The 20,129-nt window shown below is 37.1% G+C and overlaps 1 protein-coding gene across 5 annotated transcripts in view; it reads left to right on the forward strand.

Annotated features, from left to right (window-relative positions):
- Nucleotides 1–9,946: 9,946 nt before the first annotated feature.
- Aldh1a1 (aldehyde dehydrogenase 1 family member A1) overlaps nucleotides 9,947–20,129 on the forward strand; it is a 144,379-nt gene continuing 134,196 nt past the window's right edge. For 2 of the 5 annotated variants that reach the window (XM_078047491.1, XM_078047492.1), the window contains exon 1: nucleotides 9,947–10,091. Coding sequence is in view for 1 of the 5 variants with exons in the window: in XM_040285666.2 (XP_040141600.1) it covers nucleotides 10,085–10,091 (7 nt within the window). In the remaining 4 variants the exon portion in view is untranslated. The remainder of the gene's footprint in view (nucleotides 10,092–20,129) is intronic. The other 3 variants (XM_040285665.2, XM_040285668.2, XM_040285666.2) reach the window with 2 other exon arrangements.

The raw sequence follows: 20,129 nt of genomic DNA on the forward strand, positions 1-20,129 counted from the left end.
ACATCAGTAGACTTAAAAATAAGAACCATATGATCAACTCGATAGATGCAGAAAAAGCATTCGACAAAGTACAGCATCCCTTTATGTTCAAAACTCTAGAAAAACTAGGGATAACAGGAACATACCTCAACATTGTAAAAGCAATCTATGCTAAGCCTCAGGCCAGCATCATTCTGAATGGAGGAAAATTGAAGGCATTCACTCTAAAATCTGGAACAAGACAGGGATGCCCTCTCTCACCACTTCTGTCCAACATAGTTCTCGAAACACTGGCCAGAGCAATTAGACAGACGAAAGAAATCAAAGACATAAAAATAGGAAAAGAAGAACTTAAATTATCACTATTTGCAGATGACATGATTTTATACCTCGCAGACCCAAAGGGGTCTACAAAGAAACTATTAGAGCTAATAAATGAATTCCGTAAAGTGGCAGGATATAAAATCAACATGCATAAATCAAAGGCATTCCTGTATATCCGCGACAAATCCTCTGAAATGGAAATGAGGACAACCACTCCATTCACAATATCCTCAAAAAAATAAAATATTTGGGAATCAACCTAACAAAAGAGGTGAAAGACTTATACAATGAAAACTACAGAAACCTAAAGAGAGAAATAGAAGAAGATCTTAGAAGATGGAAAAATATACCCTGTTCATGGATAGGCAGAACTAACATCATCAAAATGGCTATATTACCAAAAGTTTTCTATAGGTTTAATGAAATGCCAATCAAAATCCCATTGGCATTTCTTGTAGAAATAGATAAAGCAATTATGAAATTTATATGTAAAAAATAAAAGACCCATAATAGCAAAAACAGCTCTAAGCAGAAAGTGTGAATCAGGCGGTATAGCGATACCAGACCTCAAACTATACTACAGAGCAATAGTAACAAAAATAGCATGGTACTGGTACCAAAACAGGCGTGTGGACCAATGGTACAGAATAGAGGACACAGAAACCAATCCACAAAACTACATCTACTATCTTATATTTGATAAAGGGACTAAAAGCATGAAATGGAGGAAGGATAGCATCTTCAACAAATGGTGCTGAGAAAACTGGAAATCCATACGCAACAAAATGAAACTGAATCCCTTCCTCTCGCCATGCACAAAAGTTAACTCAAAATGGATCAAGGAGCTTGATATCAAATCAGAGACATGGCGTCTATTACAAGAAAAAGTTGGCTCCGATCTACATATTGTGGGGTCGGGCTCCAGATTCCTCAATAGGACACCCATAGCACAAGAGTTAATAACTAGAATCAAAAAATGGGACTTACTCAAACTAAAAAGTTTTTTCTCAGCAAAAGAAAAAATAAGAGAGGTAAATAGGCAGCCTACATCCTGGGAACAAATCTTTACTCCTCACACTTCAGATAGAGCCCTAATATCCAGAGTATATAAAGAACTCAAAAAATTAAACAATAAGAAAACGAATAACCCAGTCAACAAATGGGCCAAGGACCTGAACAGACACTTCTCAGAGGAGGACATACAATCAATCAATAAGTACATGAAAAAATGCTCACCATCTCTAGTAGTCAGAGAAATGCAAATCAAAACCACCCTAAGATACCATCTCACTCCAATAAGATCGGCAGCCACTATGAAGTCAAACAACAACAAGTGCTGGCGAGGATGTGGGGAAAAGGGTACACTTGTACATTGCTGGTGGGACTGCAAATTGGTGCGGCCAATTGGAAAGCAGTATGGAGATTTCTTGGAAAGCTGGGAATGGAACCACCATTTGACCCAGCTATTCCCCTTCTTGGTCTATTCCCTAAAGACCTAAAAAGAGCATGCTACAGGGACACTGCTACATGGATGTTCATAGCAGCACAATTCACAATAGCAAGACTGTGGAACCAACCTAGATGCCCTTCAATAGACGAATGGATAAAAAAAATGTGGCAGTTATACACAATGGAGTATTACTCTGCATTAAAAAATGACAAAATCATAGAATTTGCAGGGAAATGGATGGCATTAGAACAGATTATGCTAAGTGAAGCTAGCCAATCCCTAAAAAACAAATGTGAAATGTTTTCTTTGATATAAGGAGAGTAACTAAGAACAGAGTTGGGAGGAAGGGCATGAGAAGAAGATTAACATTAAACAGGGGCGAGAGGTTGGAGGGAAAAGGAAAGAGAAGGGAAATTGCATGGAAATGGAAGGAGACCCTCATGGTTATACAAAATTACATACAAGAGGAAGTGAGGGGAAAGGGGGGAAAAACAAGGGGGAGAAATGAATTACAGTAGATGGGGTAGAACGAGAAGAGGGGAGGGGACGGGAGGGGATGGGGGATAGTAGAGGATAGGAAAGGCAGCAGGATACAACAGATACTAATATAGCAATATGTAAAACAGTGGATGTGTAACCGATGTGATGCTGCAATCTGTATACGGGGTAAAAATGGGAGTTCATAACCCACTTGAATCAAAGTGTGAAATATGATTTGTCAAGAACTATGTAATGTTTTGAACAACCAACAATAAAAATTTAAAAAAAGAAACAACTATGAAATTTAAAGAGAGTAACATGGTAGCATGATACATTGGGATAGTCATTCCGAAAAGGAACTTGACAATAAAAACTCAATAATACTATTATATGAAAAATTCTACTTCTTAGCATGAGTTGTATTTCAAAAAGGAGGCGAAACTCATACAAAAACATGGTCACCTTAGCATCAGCACAGATTCAGCATCATTTTCTTGCAAGTCACTCGTTACAAATAATCATGATGCCTATGAGATGGGCTAAATGTGTGTGAGGTTGTACATTATGGAATGTTTTGCAACTTTGAGAAACAACAAATTAGAAAAATGCCTGGCAACTGGATTTGGATATTTAAAGCATTTGGTTTCATAAGAAAAAAAAAGACTTAGATGTAAATTACATGGTAATATAAAAATACATAGTTATATGTGAAAATATTAATCCTATTTTATAAGAATGCATAAAACAAAAACAAAAACATTTTAAACAGATTAAGAATAAACATCTATGGATTGGGAAAATAAATAAGGAGTAAGGACCCAAAGTAATAAATGAACAAAAGTAGCCATTAAATGGACAATTATGGAACTGTAGCATGAACAGGAGACTGTGGTTAACTCAAGTTTCTGCTCCTATAATCAAAATAAAGCAGGCATGATGGTGCTCACCTATAATCCCAGGGACTTGGGAGGATAAGGCAGGAGGATTGCAAGTTCAAGGCAAGCTTGGACATCTTAGTAAGACTCTGTCTCAAAATATATTTTAAAACATAAAGTCTGAGGATATAGCTCAGAGGTAGAATGTTCCTGGATGCAAACCCTAGCATTGCAAAAATAAGATAAAAATAAATGAAATATGAATAAGGTTTTCTGAATGATATGGGTATGACACAATACTATATTGGTTATGCAGTATAAGATAAACAATACGAAATGTCCTGTAGAGGAAGAGGAGAAATAGTCTAAACTGTAAAAAGTAGATAACAAGATATTGTACTCAGTCTCCTGAGCCAAGCATTTACCTTACACATTGACAAAAATTTTCACATATCATCTTCAAAGAAGTCACTCACAGTGCTAATATTTTTATCATCATTTAATGTGACTCTCTTGGTAGCATCATATTTGTTATGGTAGGTATTAGTAAGGCATTGGTAATGTCTCTTAGGAGGCAGAGGCAGCATGAGCACTTATTTCTATCTGCATTTCACATCACATGTAAATTCCATGCAGGAAGAGCCACATTACTAATTAACGTGAAGTGAATCTGGTATTTAGAAACATAAGGAATGTAAGTAGATCATTTTAAAACTTGCATCCATTTTTGTTGGCAATGGTAATACTTAATCTTAAAAGAATGTAGAATGGAAAACTAAACCACCAAACTCATTTTTCTCCTTAGAATTTCTTTCAATCAATATGTACATAAGCATGGTTTTTATGGTTATTTAACTCAAATTTTTGTTTAATGAACCAATTCTTGTATTCAAGCAAATGCACTCAACAGTAAAGAGGTGATGTCATTCAACAAATAGAAAGCATCACACAAAAGTCATGTTCCCAAACATTGTTATATCCAATATGCCCATACTAGAATCAATTCTTTTTTTGTTGTTCTTTTTAGATATACATACAGTAGAGTGTACTTTGACATATCAGTCATACATGGAGTACAGCTTATTCTAATTAGGGTCCCATTCTTGTGATGTGGAGTTTCACTGGTCATATATTCATATATGAAATAGGAAAGTTATGTTCAATTCATTCTACTATCTTTCCTGTTCCCATACCTCCTCCCTTCCCTTCATTTCTCCTTTGTCTTATCCAATGAGTTTTTAAAGGAAACTTTTAGCTCTATTTATCCTGCTCGCCCCCTGCCATTGTGTGTTAGCATCCACTCATCAGAGAAAACATCTCCCTTTGGTTTTTTGGGATTAGCTTAATTTCACTTAGCATGATAGTCTCCAGTCTCCAGTTCCATCCATCTCCTGTCAAATGCCATACTTCCATTCTTCTTAATGGCAGAGTAATAGTCTGTTGGGTATATTTACTACATTTTCTTTATCCATTCATCTGTTGAAGGGCACCTAGGTTGGGTGCATTTAGCTCTATAAACATTGATGTGGCTGTGTCACTTTAGCATGCTGATTTTATGTCCTTTGGGTATATTCCAACTGGGTCAAATGGTGGTTCCATTCCACAGGTTTTCTGTGGAGTCCCCACAGTAGCTTGAAAGAAATGTTTTCTGACTGTTCTTTTTTTTTAATAGTCAAGAATTTAACTCTTCTTTCCTCTTCATGTGTTTGTTTACCTATCTTTTTATGGTTTAATGTCTTGCTTGGAGATACTTATGATGTGAGTATTATATCAAAATTCATTTTTATATATAAAACCTACCCTAGTGAGAAATGAGGGACAATTGGAAGCTTCTTGTAGAGTATGCTTTATAATCATTCTTTATGTGATCTGATAAAACTTGCAGATACTTTTGACACATTAGTTTGAGATCTCAGAGTGCCAGATGAGAAATGAGGAAGACAAAATAGTTGCTAATTTTCTTCCAGAACCTTACCTACATGTTTGTCATCACTTATCAGTAAACCACAGATTCTTCACTCATGCCTGTGCCCGATCCTCAAGCTCAAGAAACGTCTGTTTCTAGGGAAATTGAGAATATAAGACTACAGAAATCTTCATAGGACTTTTAAACAAGAACTGTAAAACTACCATGTAATCTCACTCTCTGGACTTCAGATTTGCTAATGACACGAGTGGGATTTATTATGGCAAGACCTTGATGAAAAGAACCAAGGGAGATTACAACTTTCTGGGCACTCAGCGCATCTCAACATTGTCCTCTGTTTCTCACTGAAACTTTCATCCTGGTATAAATTTACATCCTTACCTTATCACTTACCTTGTAATAAGATAATATCCTAATGTTGTACAATTAGCCAATTTAGGGGCTGACAAACTCCCAGGGAGCTTAATAGACAACAGTGGACTGTAGCAACTGGAAGAGCTTCACTGGAAGCTGTGAGTAAGCTATCGTTTGCTTTCACTACCAGAGTCTTCTTGTCTCTGTGCACATATCTCTTGCTAAATAAAGGCACAGGCGATATTGGCCACTGCACAGATATTACACTTCTGGGATCAAAGTTAACATTTTTGGATGTCAGCACTACCAATACTTTCATCAACTCAGATGCATCCATGGTGACAGATTTCCTCAAGCAAACAACAACAGTGAAGTATTCTGCTTCTGCATATAAAATGGGCAACAAAAGTGTGTGCTTTTTGTTTAATGAATCTTTTAGCTCCCTCCATAATTCACTTAATACAAGAGAATATTTTTGTCAGGAAACAAAATGTGTTTATGATATGTCTGCCTGCAAAACACTCTTCATTTTTTAATATAACTTGCCTCATTATTTCCATTCCATTCGTTACCACTATGGGCACCATGTTAAGTGTGAGGAGAAAGGCATCTTCATGTTTATTTCTCATTTCTATGAGTATAACATATGAATGATGGATAAACTGGAGATTTCATGTAAGGGGGAGAGACCATGGGCCAGGAAAAGATATCTGATTTCTGTCCTTGCTTCCAAATGCTCTTACAAAACCAAAAGCATCACTAAAACTATAAAATATGTGGTCACCTCTCCAAGAGTGACTATTATGTCAAATATTATTTTCAGGAATAAGTCATCAAAAATTAAAACTTTATTTTTGCAGTTTTAACCATAGACTAAATAGTCTTCCACCCTTTAAACATTTAGAAAAAAAATGCAGAGACTCAGTGTACATAGTCCCCTTTTATCCATGGTTTTGCGTTCTAAGGTTTCAGTCATCCACAGTCAATCATGGTCAGAAAAAATTAAATGGCAAATTCTAGGAAAATAAAATTCATAAGTTTCAAATTTCACACCATTCTGAGTATCATGATACCTTACTCCATGAAGCTCTGTTTTTCTGTACCATGAATCATTCCTCTATCCAGCATATCTACACTGTATATACTACCTTCCACTTAGTAACTTAGTAGCCATCTTGGTTTTCAAATTCACTGTTGTGGTATGTAGTACCTCAATCATTCCTTAATAATGACACCAAAATGCAGGAATAGTGATGCTGGATTCAAGACATGAAAGCTTTTGATTTAAAAGGGAAGAAAGTGCATGGTGAGATTAAAATTTATGGTGGAAATGAATCTTCTCTCTATAAAATTGTGAAAAAGGAACAATTCATTCATGCCAGTTTTGCTGGTATACTTTAAACTGCAAATTATAGCCACTATGTGAGATAAGTGCTTGGTTAAAATGGAAAGACATTAAATTTGTAGGTGGAAGACTTGAGCAGAGAATGTGTTTTGATGGATGGCAATGTGCTACACTAGGAAGTATTACATATAGAGTGCAGGGATGGGTACAGTTTTTAGTTTCAGGCATTCATTGAAGATCTTGGAATATACACCCAATGAGTAAGGAAAGACTACTGTAGTTGATGGAAAACTGTTCTTACTTGATATACTGAGAGGAGAAAATCAAATTGTTGTACAACAAATTGACATCTTTATCCTCAATTTAATTCTTTTCACATTTCTAACCACTAGATCCAAATCCTACTGTGTAAGTCATTAACAAACAAAAAAGATGTAGACAGCAGCCTTGTCGTTTGGAAACTATTTAGGCCACATGAACTAACATTTAGCTGAGAGACCTGAGCCCTGTCACTTTACTTCAGTGCATCCCAGTATCCTCATCTGAGCATTCTATCTTGCAGAATTAGACAGATGTTCTTTCAACAAATATTTACAGAACCCCTCAATGTTAGACTGTAAGAATTCAAAACAAAACTACATGGCCTGGGAGGAAACTAGATAAACGACAACAACAAAAAAGATCACAAAACGGGAAATGCTATTTGTACAATTTGGTACAAAGTAATCTACCATTTTTCGAGAATCAAATTAAATCATTACCCAAAGAAAGAACTTAGTGAATCACAAACCATTTGGTGTGTATCTAATTGGCTATCTGACTCCCATTCTGTCTTCCAAGGCTGTTTATTAAGGTGATTTTTAAAACTTTCCTATGTCTGCATGACCTGTTCTACCTAGACATAAGTGGCTGATCCAAAGATGGGCCACTAGCCCAGGACAGATCTTCCTTAGGAATAGGAAAGAATTAGGAAAGATCATCCTCTCTTTCAGGAGTTAGATCTGTAAACTCTTAAAATCTGAAGATATAATTTTGAAGCCACTGACCCACCAAGTGGACCTAAGAAACCATGGAAGTAGGTCTGAACAATAAATAGGGTAAATAAATAAATAAATAAATAAATAAATAAAAGAGAAGCCTTGTGACCTTACATTCATTGTTGCTAGTGATCTCTGAAGACCCAGGTACACTATTATCCTTAGGTTGAATTCCTTCTCATTTAAACTAGCTACATTTGTTCCTATGCATATATAGAATATTGTTATCTATCAAATTTTATGGTTAAAAAATAGATAAAGATAGAAAACACAACTAAACTGTCACACTTGGATTACTTAAGAGACAGGTAGCATTGTTGGGTAGCATACTGGTTGGCTATTGTAAACTTCTGGCTTTCTTTCATTTTTTGGTAGACTGATACTTGATTTCTTCAAAATATTTTTAAAGTATCTTAATAAACTACAATAATTCCTGCCAATAGCAAAGAGTTATCTTCTAGTTTAGATGGGCATGATAGCCTCTACAAAAGAATGCCAAGAGTCAAAGGAATATTTACCTTGGAAATATTATGCAGCATAAATAATTCTATATTATCTGAAAGAAAACACTATCTTATCTGATTGTTTTGCCCCAGTAAATTCACAGATGAAATTAGTAAGCTACATCTACTTGGTTGGCACTGTTTTTCCAAGTAACGATCTTGGGAGTTAAAAATGAGAGATCAACCAAAATGAGCATTTAAGCTAAAAAGAAAAAAAAAACACAAAATCAATGCAACAGCTACTATTTGCAACCCTTCCTTTCTTCTCTCTGTTCCAAAAGATAACAAGTGAGGACTTCATCACATTTAGTTCTTTGCAGCCTGCTGACTTTACAAATCCTCTCCCATCAGTAGTAGTTAAAACCATTTACTGCACTCTAAACATGTGATACAGCACTAAGCAAATTAGGCACTGCTTTTACAACTGACACCCTGTGAATTATAATTCACCCTGTTACAAAGACTCTTGGAGAGAAAAAAACTCATTTTTTTCTCCTATTTATTTCCCTATGTTTTTCTGAGCTTAGTTATGAACAATCTGTCTCTGGCTCTTGCTTTTTTTTGAAATCCAATGTGTTTTGGGCATACACCAAACACCACCAGTTTGTTTAATGGTGCTTATCAGCAGCATTTCCAAAGCAGGGTAGAGTAGGTAACAGGTGTATGTCTTAGGAGAGCACTGGGTTCTCAGAAAGGTGAGTTTCTCACCTCCTTCTTCCTTTATTAGCCATAGAACTTTCATTAAATCATAATCCCTCTTGACTTCCATTTCCTCATCTGCGTAATAATTACAACAGACAAGAAGATTTTAGAGGCTAGCTCCCTTCTTCAGGAATCAAAACCAACAGGAAAAACAGGGCAGAAGCCAGCGTGTGACACACAAAGTGAAATGCCCCAACAGGTGATTCTGCCAGAGTCACTATGATAGTTAACAGTTCATCAGCAAATCTAAGTAACTATGTAATCACTCTGGATTCCTGTTCAGTCAGAGCCCTTCTAGTTTCTTTTATTAAATTCTCTTTGGCAGTTTACCATGCTCAGTCACATTGCCAACTTTCTCAGGAACTTTCTTGGAAAATCCTGGAGGCACATTCTGTTCCTGTTGTTTTGAAGGTGAACTCTGGCTGAGGACAGGGTCTATAAGGCTGCTTAAGGACAGGTGGCTTCGAAGTTGAGATTCATGCTGAATCCTAATGCTTTTAGGGAAAAAAAAAGAAAAGAAAAAACACGTGAGAAGAACATAGGTTGAAAATGTTGGCACTGATTCTCAAACCTAGTCACACCTTTAGGAGCTGTTAAACAGTAACAATGGCCACATGGGCCAATTACATGAAACTCTCTAGGCACAGATGTACTTTTGAAAGCTTCTCAATGGTGACTATGGGATTCCAGGTTGAGGGCCTTTTTTTTAGGGAAAAACAGCATGCAAGTCCAATCATCAGTCTCACAAAATCCACTCATCCCATTACAACCAAACATGGAAGGCGCACCTGTGCCCAGAAAGCTGGCCTATTAGTATGAAGAACATGGAGGAGGGACCTAAAGACTGAGAAGGATTTTGGCAAAGCTGAGTGTGTCCTAAGAAACAAGAAGCATCCCTGCCACCACAGCAACAGGGCCCAGAACTTCCCTGCAGAGAAGGGCCTGAAGAGAACATCCTGCCCTGAAGACAGGAGGGCTGGACCTCCCACTTGCACTTGCACAGGGAGGAGTCTGGAGCTGGAAGGGACATTTGGAAGCCAGGAAGAGAGAGAGAGAGAGGCTTCTGCAGCCTGTACAGGAGCTGTGAGATTTCTCCGTGAGTGGCTGCATGAGAGGTATGACTTCAAGGGCAAGGGGCTCCAGAGAAGGGAAGAAGATGGAAATCGACCTTGAATAAAACAGGGCAGGAGAAGGGAGATGGAGAGATGGAATCCTTTTTAAATTGCTGGTGTTAGACAGCGGTAGGGTCAAAAGGTACATAGCAAGGAGCAGGGAAAGAAAGAATAAGAGGCTGGGTAGGGTAAGGGAGTAAGGGGGCAAGGGAAGCCAACAGTACAGAGAGGTTGTGTTGCTTGGAGTCTCAAATTCCCTCTGACTAAAGTGCTGCACCAGGACAATACATATCACCTCTGGGATATCAGCAGGCTAAGGTGCAGGAAGATGGATAGAATGAAAAAGTAAAGGAAACTTAGAGTCATTTTTGCTGTGTATTGCTAGGTAAATGACCTGTGGTTTTTGACCCTCTTCCTGTCAGGGTATCTGCAACTTAACACTTAACAGACTTTGTTGTTTACTATTTTAAAGTAAAATAGTCAATATTCTTTTTTTACTATTTTATATTATGCAACTTATTACATAAGAGACTTTGTTGTTTACTTCGGAGTTTTGAGCTTGGTAAGTATTCGGGGTTGTAAAGTCAGCTTTTAATGAGAGCATCCAAAATTGTTCTTTGGTAGCCAGACTTTCTCACAAAGGGAAGAAAGCAAGCTTCCAAAGTAAATGATAAACCCTGGATGGTAATATATCCCCTGGATGGTAATCTTCAGGACCTAAGCTGAACTACAGGGTTATACTGAAAACACACACACACACACACACACAAAAACAAAACAAAACAAAAAAAACCCCACGAATTTCTAAATATCTAAACTCTAGAAGTTATCTGGCATCCTAAAAAAAAAAAAAAATCTGTCGCAGGCTTACAAACCATAGATATTCACTCACCCACTTGCAGAAATTTTTCTAAGTGGCATACACTCATGTCACATTTAGCTACCAAAAAATGTTTTATTTCTAATGTTTTACAGTGAAGCGTCTCCTTCTCTGATGTATAGAAACTCATATTTGATTAATTTGTGCAAGTACCTAATCACAGACTACTGATAATTGCCTGAGAATGTATGATTTGAAAGGTTTGTTGGGAGAGAAATGTATTCATTTGCCTCGACCTGCGACTCCATCAGTCAGGGTCATGCCAGGTAAATGGGGCTGTCATGAAATAACCACACAGACACAGAAAGGACCTTTTTCTTGGGGTTCAATGATGGCTCTTCTGATCCAGCTCCCACAAGGGAGGCAAAAGAAGCAGGCAAAAGAGATAGAGAGCATGCCTGAAGCCCTATTTATTGGGAGGAAGACACTGGAGAAAGTTCCACCTAAATAAGGCAAGGGATTGGGCATCAGTGGGTTGCTTGGTGCTGTCTTATGGTCAACAGATGACTGACATCTTGGAAGACCACATCTATCTCAGGGGTGCTGTGTGGGATCAAAGGCAGAGTGAGCAAAAAAGACACACAAGTCACACAGCTCAACCAGGGCAGTGACATCAGTCCAGTCCCCTCATGTGCTCAAATGTGCATAGCTCACACACATAGCCCATGGCTGGCTCCAGACACTCATTGGTTAAAAGAAAACTCTATTCCATGGTAATAGACGTGGGGCTAATGTTTATAGTGTGCTTGCAATAAATAGACATTTTAAAGTACTTTTTATATTATTTTAATTATATGTAAGAAATTTTTAAAAATTATATATAAGAAATTAAATATAAGAAATTTTTTCTCTGTTTTACATATGACTGATGATGAGGCCAGAGAAGTTTCAAAATTTGTTCAGGCTAATGGCATGTAAATAGTTGAAAGAAGATTTGAACCCAAATCGTTTAGTACTTGTGCTTTTTAGCCTTTGATGACATCACTTTCTAGAAGGGAACTTTTCCACCAGAACCTGAAGTTTCTGGGCTAGCAATAGTAATCCTTCTCCATAAAGTATGGTATATGAGGATCATGGAGCTAACCCTCCAAATTGGGTTATAGATCATGGGTTCTATGCATGCGCTATATGGCCAGGGGTGACATGTTAGCTTCTCAGGGGTGTTGTCACCAAGTACAAAAAATGAGATGGCTTATAGCAAGGAATGTATTAACTCACAGCCCACAGGCCAGAAGTCTGAAATCAAGGTACTATTAGGGTTGTGCTATTCCACAGACTGTAAAGATGAATTTTACCTTTCCTTTTACATCTTTGGGTGGCTCCAGGTGTTCTGTGGACTCATGCTGCCTCACTTCAGTTTCTGTCTCGGTCCTTCCCATGATCTCTTCTTCTCCTAGTCTCTCTTATTATTGATTATAAGGACTCTCGTCTCTAAATTCAGGGCCCACGGAGATCATTCAGGTTGTCGCATCTCAAGATCTTTAATTACATATGCAAAGATCCTTTTCTTAATAAGGTCATTATCCACAGGATCTTGGGTATAGTCATATATATATATTTTTTGGAGCTACTATGGAACCCCCTAGAGATGGGATATAACAACTGTTACCATATCCGCATGACTGGGGAATTGAAGTGAGTTCATGTACATTGTTACCCACTTTTCTTCTTAGTTTTTTTCTATGAAAAGTAGTTTATCAGGGTCTCTGAAATTTTCCTGGATACAAATGCAAGCTCTGTTATTTCATAGCCTATTATTTAAATTTAATAAATACCTCAGTATTTATCAGTAAAGTGAGGACTTCTAGCAGTACCTACCTAAGAGTTAGTTAGTTATAAGAATAAGAATGACTTATTATCTGGAAATTATTTAATATTGGGCACATAATGATAATTCAAAAACCTCTCCAAAGAAAAGGAAGTGCTTTACAGAGAAAGTACTATTTAAAATTTTAAAGCACAAATTGGAGGTTACTAAATGAAATAGGATGAAGAGGAGAAAAATCACTTGATAAAGTAGAGAGGGCTAGGCACGGTGGTGCACACTTGTATTCCTTGTGGTTTGGGAGGCTGAGGCAGAAGGGTCACAAGTTCAAAGCCATCCTCAGCAACTTAGCAAAATGATGTCTCAAAAAAGAAAAAAGGACAAGGCTTAGTGGTTAAGAATCCCTGGATTCAATCTCCAGTACCAAGAAAGAAAAGAATGAGAAATCAGAAAAGAAAAAGTAGACAGGTTTAAAATAACTGGGCATGGTCAAGAGATAAACTGAAATATGAGCGACAGAAGGTAAAACTAGAAAAACTTCATACACCAGAACATCAGAATCATTCCTGAATCTTCAATCTCTCTTCAATCCCACAATTAGTGACATGGTCCTATGGATTAACATATTTCTCACCAGCTTGGTCTCTATTCCCAGTTACATTACCTAGATCAGGTCCCCATCAAATCTTGCCTAAACTAGTTCAAAAGCCTTCTAACGTAATCAAGATTGTACTCAATAGCCATTAAGAACAACACCAGCAACATTAAAATGACTTACTTAAATAGAATCTATATTTCTTACACCATCAAATGCCTAAAAGTAAGTGACTGTTTCCATAGCTCTGTGACAGTTGATATTTCTGCCATTTGTAAGACTTTCCCATTTTGGATGCTGCAACTCTAACCATCACATCCATGTTTAGAATGAAAAGGAGGGGGAAAGCCCCAGGTGTGCAATTCTATTACTCAAGAAACTTACAATCCACATTGTAAAGCCCAAACTGCCAATTTAATTTTCAAGACATGCTTGATTCTATGAAACTTGATTGTTTGCTCCCTAGTTTTTTCCTTGGCTTTGGATACTGTGTTGTCTCACTCCAGTCTGCTCATCAGAGTCAACACACATATCTCCTCAGCTGCTGGGAATTTCTACTGCTAATGGCTTTCTACTGCATCCCCCAGGAAATGTTTCCCTTGATTTCAGGACACTTTCTCCTTCAGATATCCCTCCTTTCCAGGAGTGGCTTGCAGCCAGGGATTGGCTGGATGCACAGATGCAAAGGTCCTGATGATTTAACTCAATTCAGGATAGCCAGGAAGGCTCATTCTAGCTCCATAAATTTGCAGATGCTTGATACTTTGATTAGAATTACATTTACATGATTAAGTTCACTCTCTGCTCAGATTTGCTTTCCCACTTCCTTACTAGTGTATCTTCTGAGAATTCCTCTCAATAAAACATCTATGTAGAAACTTCAATTCAGAGTCTGTATTCAATGAAAAGCAACCTCAATGAAAAACAGCTCAATTGGCATTGGCATTTGTAACAAACTGAATAGGATCTTATGGGCAGTGCTGGCCTTGTAAGGATTTTCACATCTTGATAAACTGCTTCCTGAAAGTCTGAATTCCTACCCTACCAGGGCAATATTATTCAATTTGCATTTAAAGTTTTAAGTGAGAGAAAAGATTTTCTAGAGGTGGTTGATATTAGGAAGATTTGCATCTGCCTTCCTCAGTAGAAATTGTGTTTTTCCTTTTGTCTTATCAAAATGACTACATAAAACCACAACTCTACTACATAAGAACATAAATGTCTGTATCAACACAGAAGATTTATAATGTTTATTATTAACATGGCACCTCCATTATGGTCATCCTCCACCCCAGGCCTGCCCCATTATCACCACACATACATATCACCACTATAATACAAGCAGTATGCAGACATGGAGGCTCAGATGAAGATATTGGACCCTTCTCAAAAATAACCAAAGTTTCTTTTGCACATAGAGTACAAGCACTGTGCTATCTGTTTTGATAAATGAAATAAAATTTTGTGCAAGAGCTAAATGAAATAATTGTGAAAGAATACATCATATTATTTACATGTTTCTTTGTTTCTACAGAAGCCATTTTTTCACTGTCATAAACCAACTAGCACATGAAATAATGAGAGAGACTTCATGATAACCATTAGGGGGTGAAAAATTATAGACAAAGGAAGCTATAAACTGAGATTTAAGCTACTTTTGAACCTCACATCAAACTCTTTGGATTGATCTTTTGCTGGAGCAATATGTGTAGGATATTACTCACACAGATCTCCGGAAGGTATTCCTATCTGGCTGTCTAAATCTGGGATCAGCAGCTACTGACTCTATGAACCACTCTTTGGCCTGCCATCTTGTTAGTGTCTGAGCTGTCTGAATTGAGCAGGTGTGAGATTTATAGTTTGATGGCAGATCACTGTAACTCCCATGTGGGACCTCAGAGAAGAGTTGGCAATTGTGGCAGTGATAGATGGAAACTGTGTTAGCAGCATGTGAACAGTACAAAAATACCACAAAGCCATAGAAAAATATTCTTCTGTTCATTACAACTCCATAATTATTTAATAATATATAATACAAAAATATAAATGGATTTGTAGATTACTTATTACAAACTTTTCCATATAAATGTTGATGAGGTAATACAAGTTTTCAATAATGCATTTCTACTTTTCTGATAGAGTAGCTTACTATTTTACACTGCAACATCATGTATCTACCCTTTTACCCAGGCAACAAAATTTTTAGATTTTATCTTGAAGAGCTAATCATCTAAGGGAATCAAAATATATGCACAAAGATGATAATTGAAGCATTGTTTATGACAGAATTTTGAAACCACCTAAATTTTCTTCAAAATAGCATTTTGTACAAGGAATACTTTGCATTCATTAAAAATGATATTGGCAGCTCAATATTTATAACCATGGAAGATGTCCCTGCCATATTGCTAAGTAGAAAAGTAGACACCACACCACATGCCATAGGAATAACTAATCTATAAAAAATTATACATGCACCCAAACACACATACATTCACACATTCATAAAGAGATGATATCTGGAAGCAAGTTCTCATCTGTTTGTGAAGGTTTAGGAAGATATATACTCTCTTCTTCATACTTTACCACATTGATTAAATTTTTTACAGTGAGCATATATATATATCTCCATTAATAAAAAATGAATCTACACGGATTTTTTAATCATGATTTTATAAATCAAAGTTTTTATCAATTTGCCCATTTCCATACTTTCTAAACTTATTCATTTATTTGTCTTTATTATAGTATTAGTTGTGTTCTCGTAGTTGATAAAACCTTAACATTATTTGAAGATATAAACTTAGCGAGATGGAAACCTTCCCAGGATATGGGACTGATACTCATAGAACAAACTGACCTGACTAGTCACTGTGTAAAGGATGACAACATGGCACCTGCCCTTCTATTTACAAAGGAAATTACAAATGGAACCAGAAATCCTGTCCAGTCACATTTACATGATAGTCGTGCTGGCTTCAAGAGGAAATATGAGATGCTTAATGCCAAAGAGTATATAGCATATATCCTAGTCAGTGACTTTGAGTAAATCATCTGTCCTTTCTGAAGCTCATTTTTTTCTCACTTGCAGTATTCTCTGGTGACTAAAAAAAAATATGTCAAATTCTCACTTAAGATAGGCTTTCAATTAATGATAGTTGTGATTGCCATTATAATTAATATTGTGCTATTTTTATAGCAGGACGTGTAATACTGAAAGCCCCATGATGAATTTAAGGAAGACTTTAAAATTAGATGAATTATGAAAGGAAAAAAAAAGTACATCAATTCCATAGGGGAGGGGAATCTTTTTTTTTCTTACAATTATAAAGCATTACCAAAATTTCACATCTTTACTCAAAATAATTCAACTTGAAAGGAAGAACATTTTCTTCTTTCACTTGGATCTGATGAAATACAAATTTTAATTTAATAGCACCTGACTTATTTTCATTCATGGAGAATCTCATTTTCTGTTGTAGAAACCTACAATTAATTTTACCTTCAGATGGCCAATGTTTCGTATGTTACTTATTCTGCAATGTGTTAAACTTTATACTCAGACTCACTTTCCAAAAAGTACAAGCATTTTTTTCAAAAACTATATATTTATATGCCAACAAATTTCACATTAATGTGAACAATTACTAATGAACATATTAAAAGTGAAGGTAGAAAACAAAAGAAAACCAAAATCAGTGAATTCACTAAATATTAATTTATATTACAAATATTAAGGAGAAATGTTAAAAATGAAAGTGAAGGCAACATAAATGAATTTCTCTTAAATTTCTCATGCATCTTTGGGATTAATTGCATGTGAAGGTGAAAAATGTTCAGGGGATGGGCAGTGATGATGTTTGCACAGTGTGAAAATACTTAATGCCCTTTACCTGTACACTTAAAAATGGTTAAAGTGTCTGGGCATATTGTCACACACCTGTACTTCCAGAGACTCAAGAGGCTAAGCAGAAGGATTGCAAGTTTGAGGTCAGCCTCAAAAGTAGGACCCTATGTAAAAGGACTGTCAATGTATCAATGGTAAAGTATTTCTGGGTTCTATTCTTAGTATAGGAAAAGATAGCTTAAATATAATTTTTGTTATGTATGTTCCATAATAAAACATATGACTGAAATTCTTTAGCCGAAGAAGAATTGGGATTCTTCAGTTCATAACATCCTAAAGTAGTTCCAACTTATTTATTATGTGTTCCTCATTCACTTGAAGGTCAGTATAAATAGGAAAAAAATGAATTTAAGGTCAAAATTATTTCCCAAGCATCTCTTTTTTTCATTTTCAAAAAAAAATTAAGTTAATCTTTTATTTATGCATTGGTTCTAAACATTTTGGAGCTGAGTAATCTGGAAATTTTTTTGACCTTTTTTTTAAGGCAGTGTTTGAATATCTGAAATTTTCTTAAATGGATATAAAAGCTACTCTTCGTTTATAAAACCAATTTTAAAAAGTACTAGTCCCCAGGAGTAATTATTGTGACTGTACTAATAGCTCTGGATTTGACTTGGGAATGGTATGAATCTGTTTAGAGGGCTGGAGACCAATGCAAGAAAGTATCTAGTTCCTCTATTCTAAGAAGGACTCAAAGGACTCATCCATTCCCAGAAGATGGCCCTTTATTATTCCATTTACTTTTCTTAAGACTCTCAAGAGACAGAGTTTATTCTATTTTTTAAAATACTATTTCTGCTTCAAGTTGCTCATACTTACCCAGATATGCTTACAATGTTCCTGTAATTGTCAATGAAAATTGTTTGTAACTTTTAGAGGAATTGTGCTTTTCTTCTTTTTAAGAAGTCAGATTCATTCAACTTATCATGCTTCCCAACATATTAAAATTATGAAGTAAGCAAGGGTAAAATTTCCCTCAGAATCATCATCAATATGGGAATACTTAAAGAAAAAAGGAAGGAAGGGAGGGGGGAAGGATAGATTGAATCCTGAAGGAGATTCGGTGGCTAATGAATGACTGTTTTCTACACAGTTAACTAATTTTTGAAACTCAGAGTATAAATAAAGAATTCCCTAGAACATTTGGTCTCAAGGTTTAAAAATTTAAAAAGTAGTTGAACCAAAGGTCAATACTTGATCTCAAAGATGGTTGGAGCAGATCTAGGTAGCAATCCCCAGCTCTCCACAGCCCAGAAAGGAAACAGTGAAAGAACAGAGACAGTATTGGACAGCTTGAGACTTGGAGGGACTTGGATTTTGGTTACTGGATCAGACAATAAGGAAAGGATCTTTTGACCTCAAACCCTGATCATGATGGGATTAGGAAGAAAGAAAAATACAGTAAACTTACCTCCTTAACAACAGCTGGAAAGAAAAACAGAGCACGTTGAATTGTGACAGGAACAGCACAGTTAAGCCTCAATTGAGCTCAAAAAGCTGTGCCAGCAGGGCAGCCATTTTGTATCAACTATTTAATCTCTCTAGAAGAAATTAAGTCAATAGAGCTTCTCTCCACCTATAGCAAGTAACAAATAAAACCAGAGGGAATGATTCTGAAATGGGCTGTCTCAGTAATCTATCTATATAGTAATCTATATAGAGTGACCACTGCTAACTGATGGTTACCAAAACCCCCTCCCCCTCTTAAGGAAAGAGGGGTGAAGCTGACCCAAGAGCAAATCATTTGGGGGGAAGTGCTAACCCCAGCCCTGCACCCTCCACAGCCTCTGCAGGAGCTCAGGCCAACTAACAGCCAACTGACACCCTACCTACCTCCTGCTTATGGGTAAAACCCCAGTGAGCTGCACCAGCCAGGATGGAGGCTTCTGTGCCACAAATGGCCCACAGAGAACCTGAATTCACAGGCTTTTCAGTTGTAGACAGCCACCAAATGCTGAGATAGGACAGGCCACTCTAAAGAAGTAGATGGGAGCAGGTACTCAAGGGTTCACAGCCACATTTCACAGGAGTTCAGATAAAGGTAGCCAACAATACTCTACCCCAGTCATGGGGACAGTAGTATCTCAGTGATCTACAACAGCCAGGGTAGAGGCTTGTATGCCACAGACCACCCACAGAGCCTGCATTCACCATCCCCACTGCTTCAGAGAGCCACCAAGCCCTTAGCTAGGACCACTAGAAGAAATTTCCACAAAAGTCAGCAATAGCCCTGAGACCTCTGCACCTTGGGCCTCCACACTGAACAGAAGCATCCAGCAGACACAACCTGTTCCAAACACATGGTCTTGAGCCCCTGGACTAATAAACACCAACTGGAGAGAATTCTATAGTCACCAGGGCAGTAGCTCCTGTGCCCTAGCACCTCTTAGAGGATCCACAGCTTTTGGTACCATACTAGTCAGTTAACTTGATTCTCATTCAGCTGCATGAAACCACAGAAGATCTTTCCTGAGAATAAATGAAAGCAGCCAACGGAGAATGTTTTACATATACAATGGCAGTACACCCAAATTGAAAAGACTACAATACCTGTACCTTAGACCATGACACTCTGCAAACTCCTAAATATACATTGATATCCCACTGATAGCACTGGATACCTGAAGCTTTTCTTTTGCAAGGCCTACAAAGACTGCATCCCCTCTTAACAAGGAGTAACCTGGATACTAAGTCACAAACATGAAGGGTCGTCTCCTCTGACCCACCAGAAAGCTAGTAGGCACCTGGACACACTAAAGATTGGAGGGGCTATCCTGGAGTTGTAGCAGGTCAGCTGGTGTGATCACTACCTCCACACCCCATGGAAACTTAGAGGTAAAGCCAAGGAGTGGTGAGTGTCTTCTAATTCCAAGTCCTGATGAAATCCAAATCAG

This window comes from Ictidomys tridecemlineatus, chromosome 4, assembly GCF_052094955.1.
Source record: "Ictidomys tridecemlineatus isolate mIctTri1 chromosome 4, mIctTri1.hap1, whole genome shotgun sequence".
NCBI classification, from domain to species: Eukaryota; Metazoa; Chordata; class Mammalia; order Rodentia; family Sciuridae; genus Ictidomys; species Ictidomys tridecemlineatus.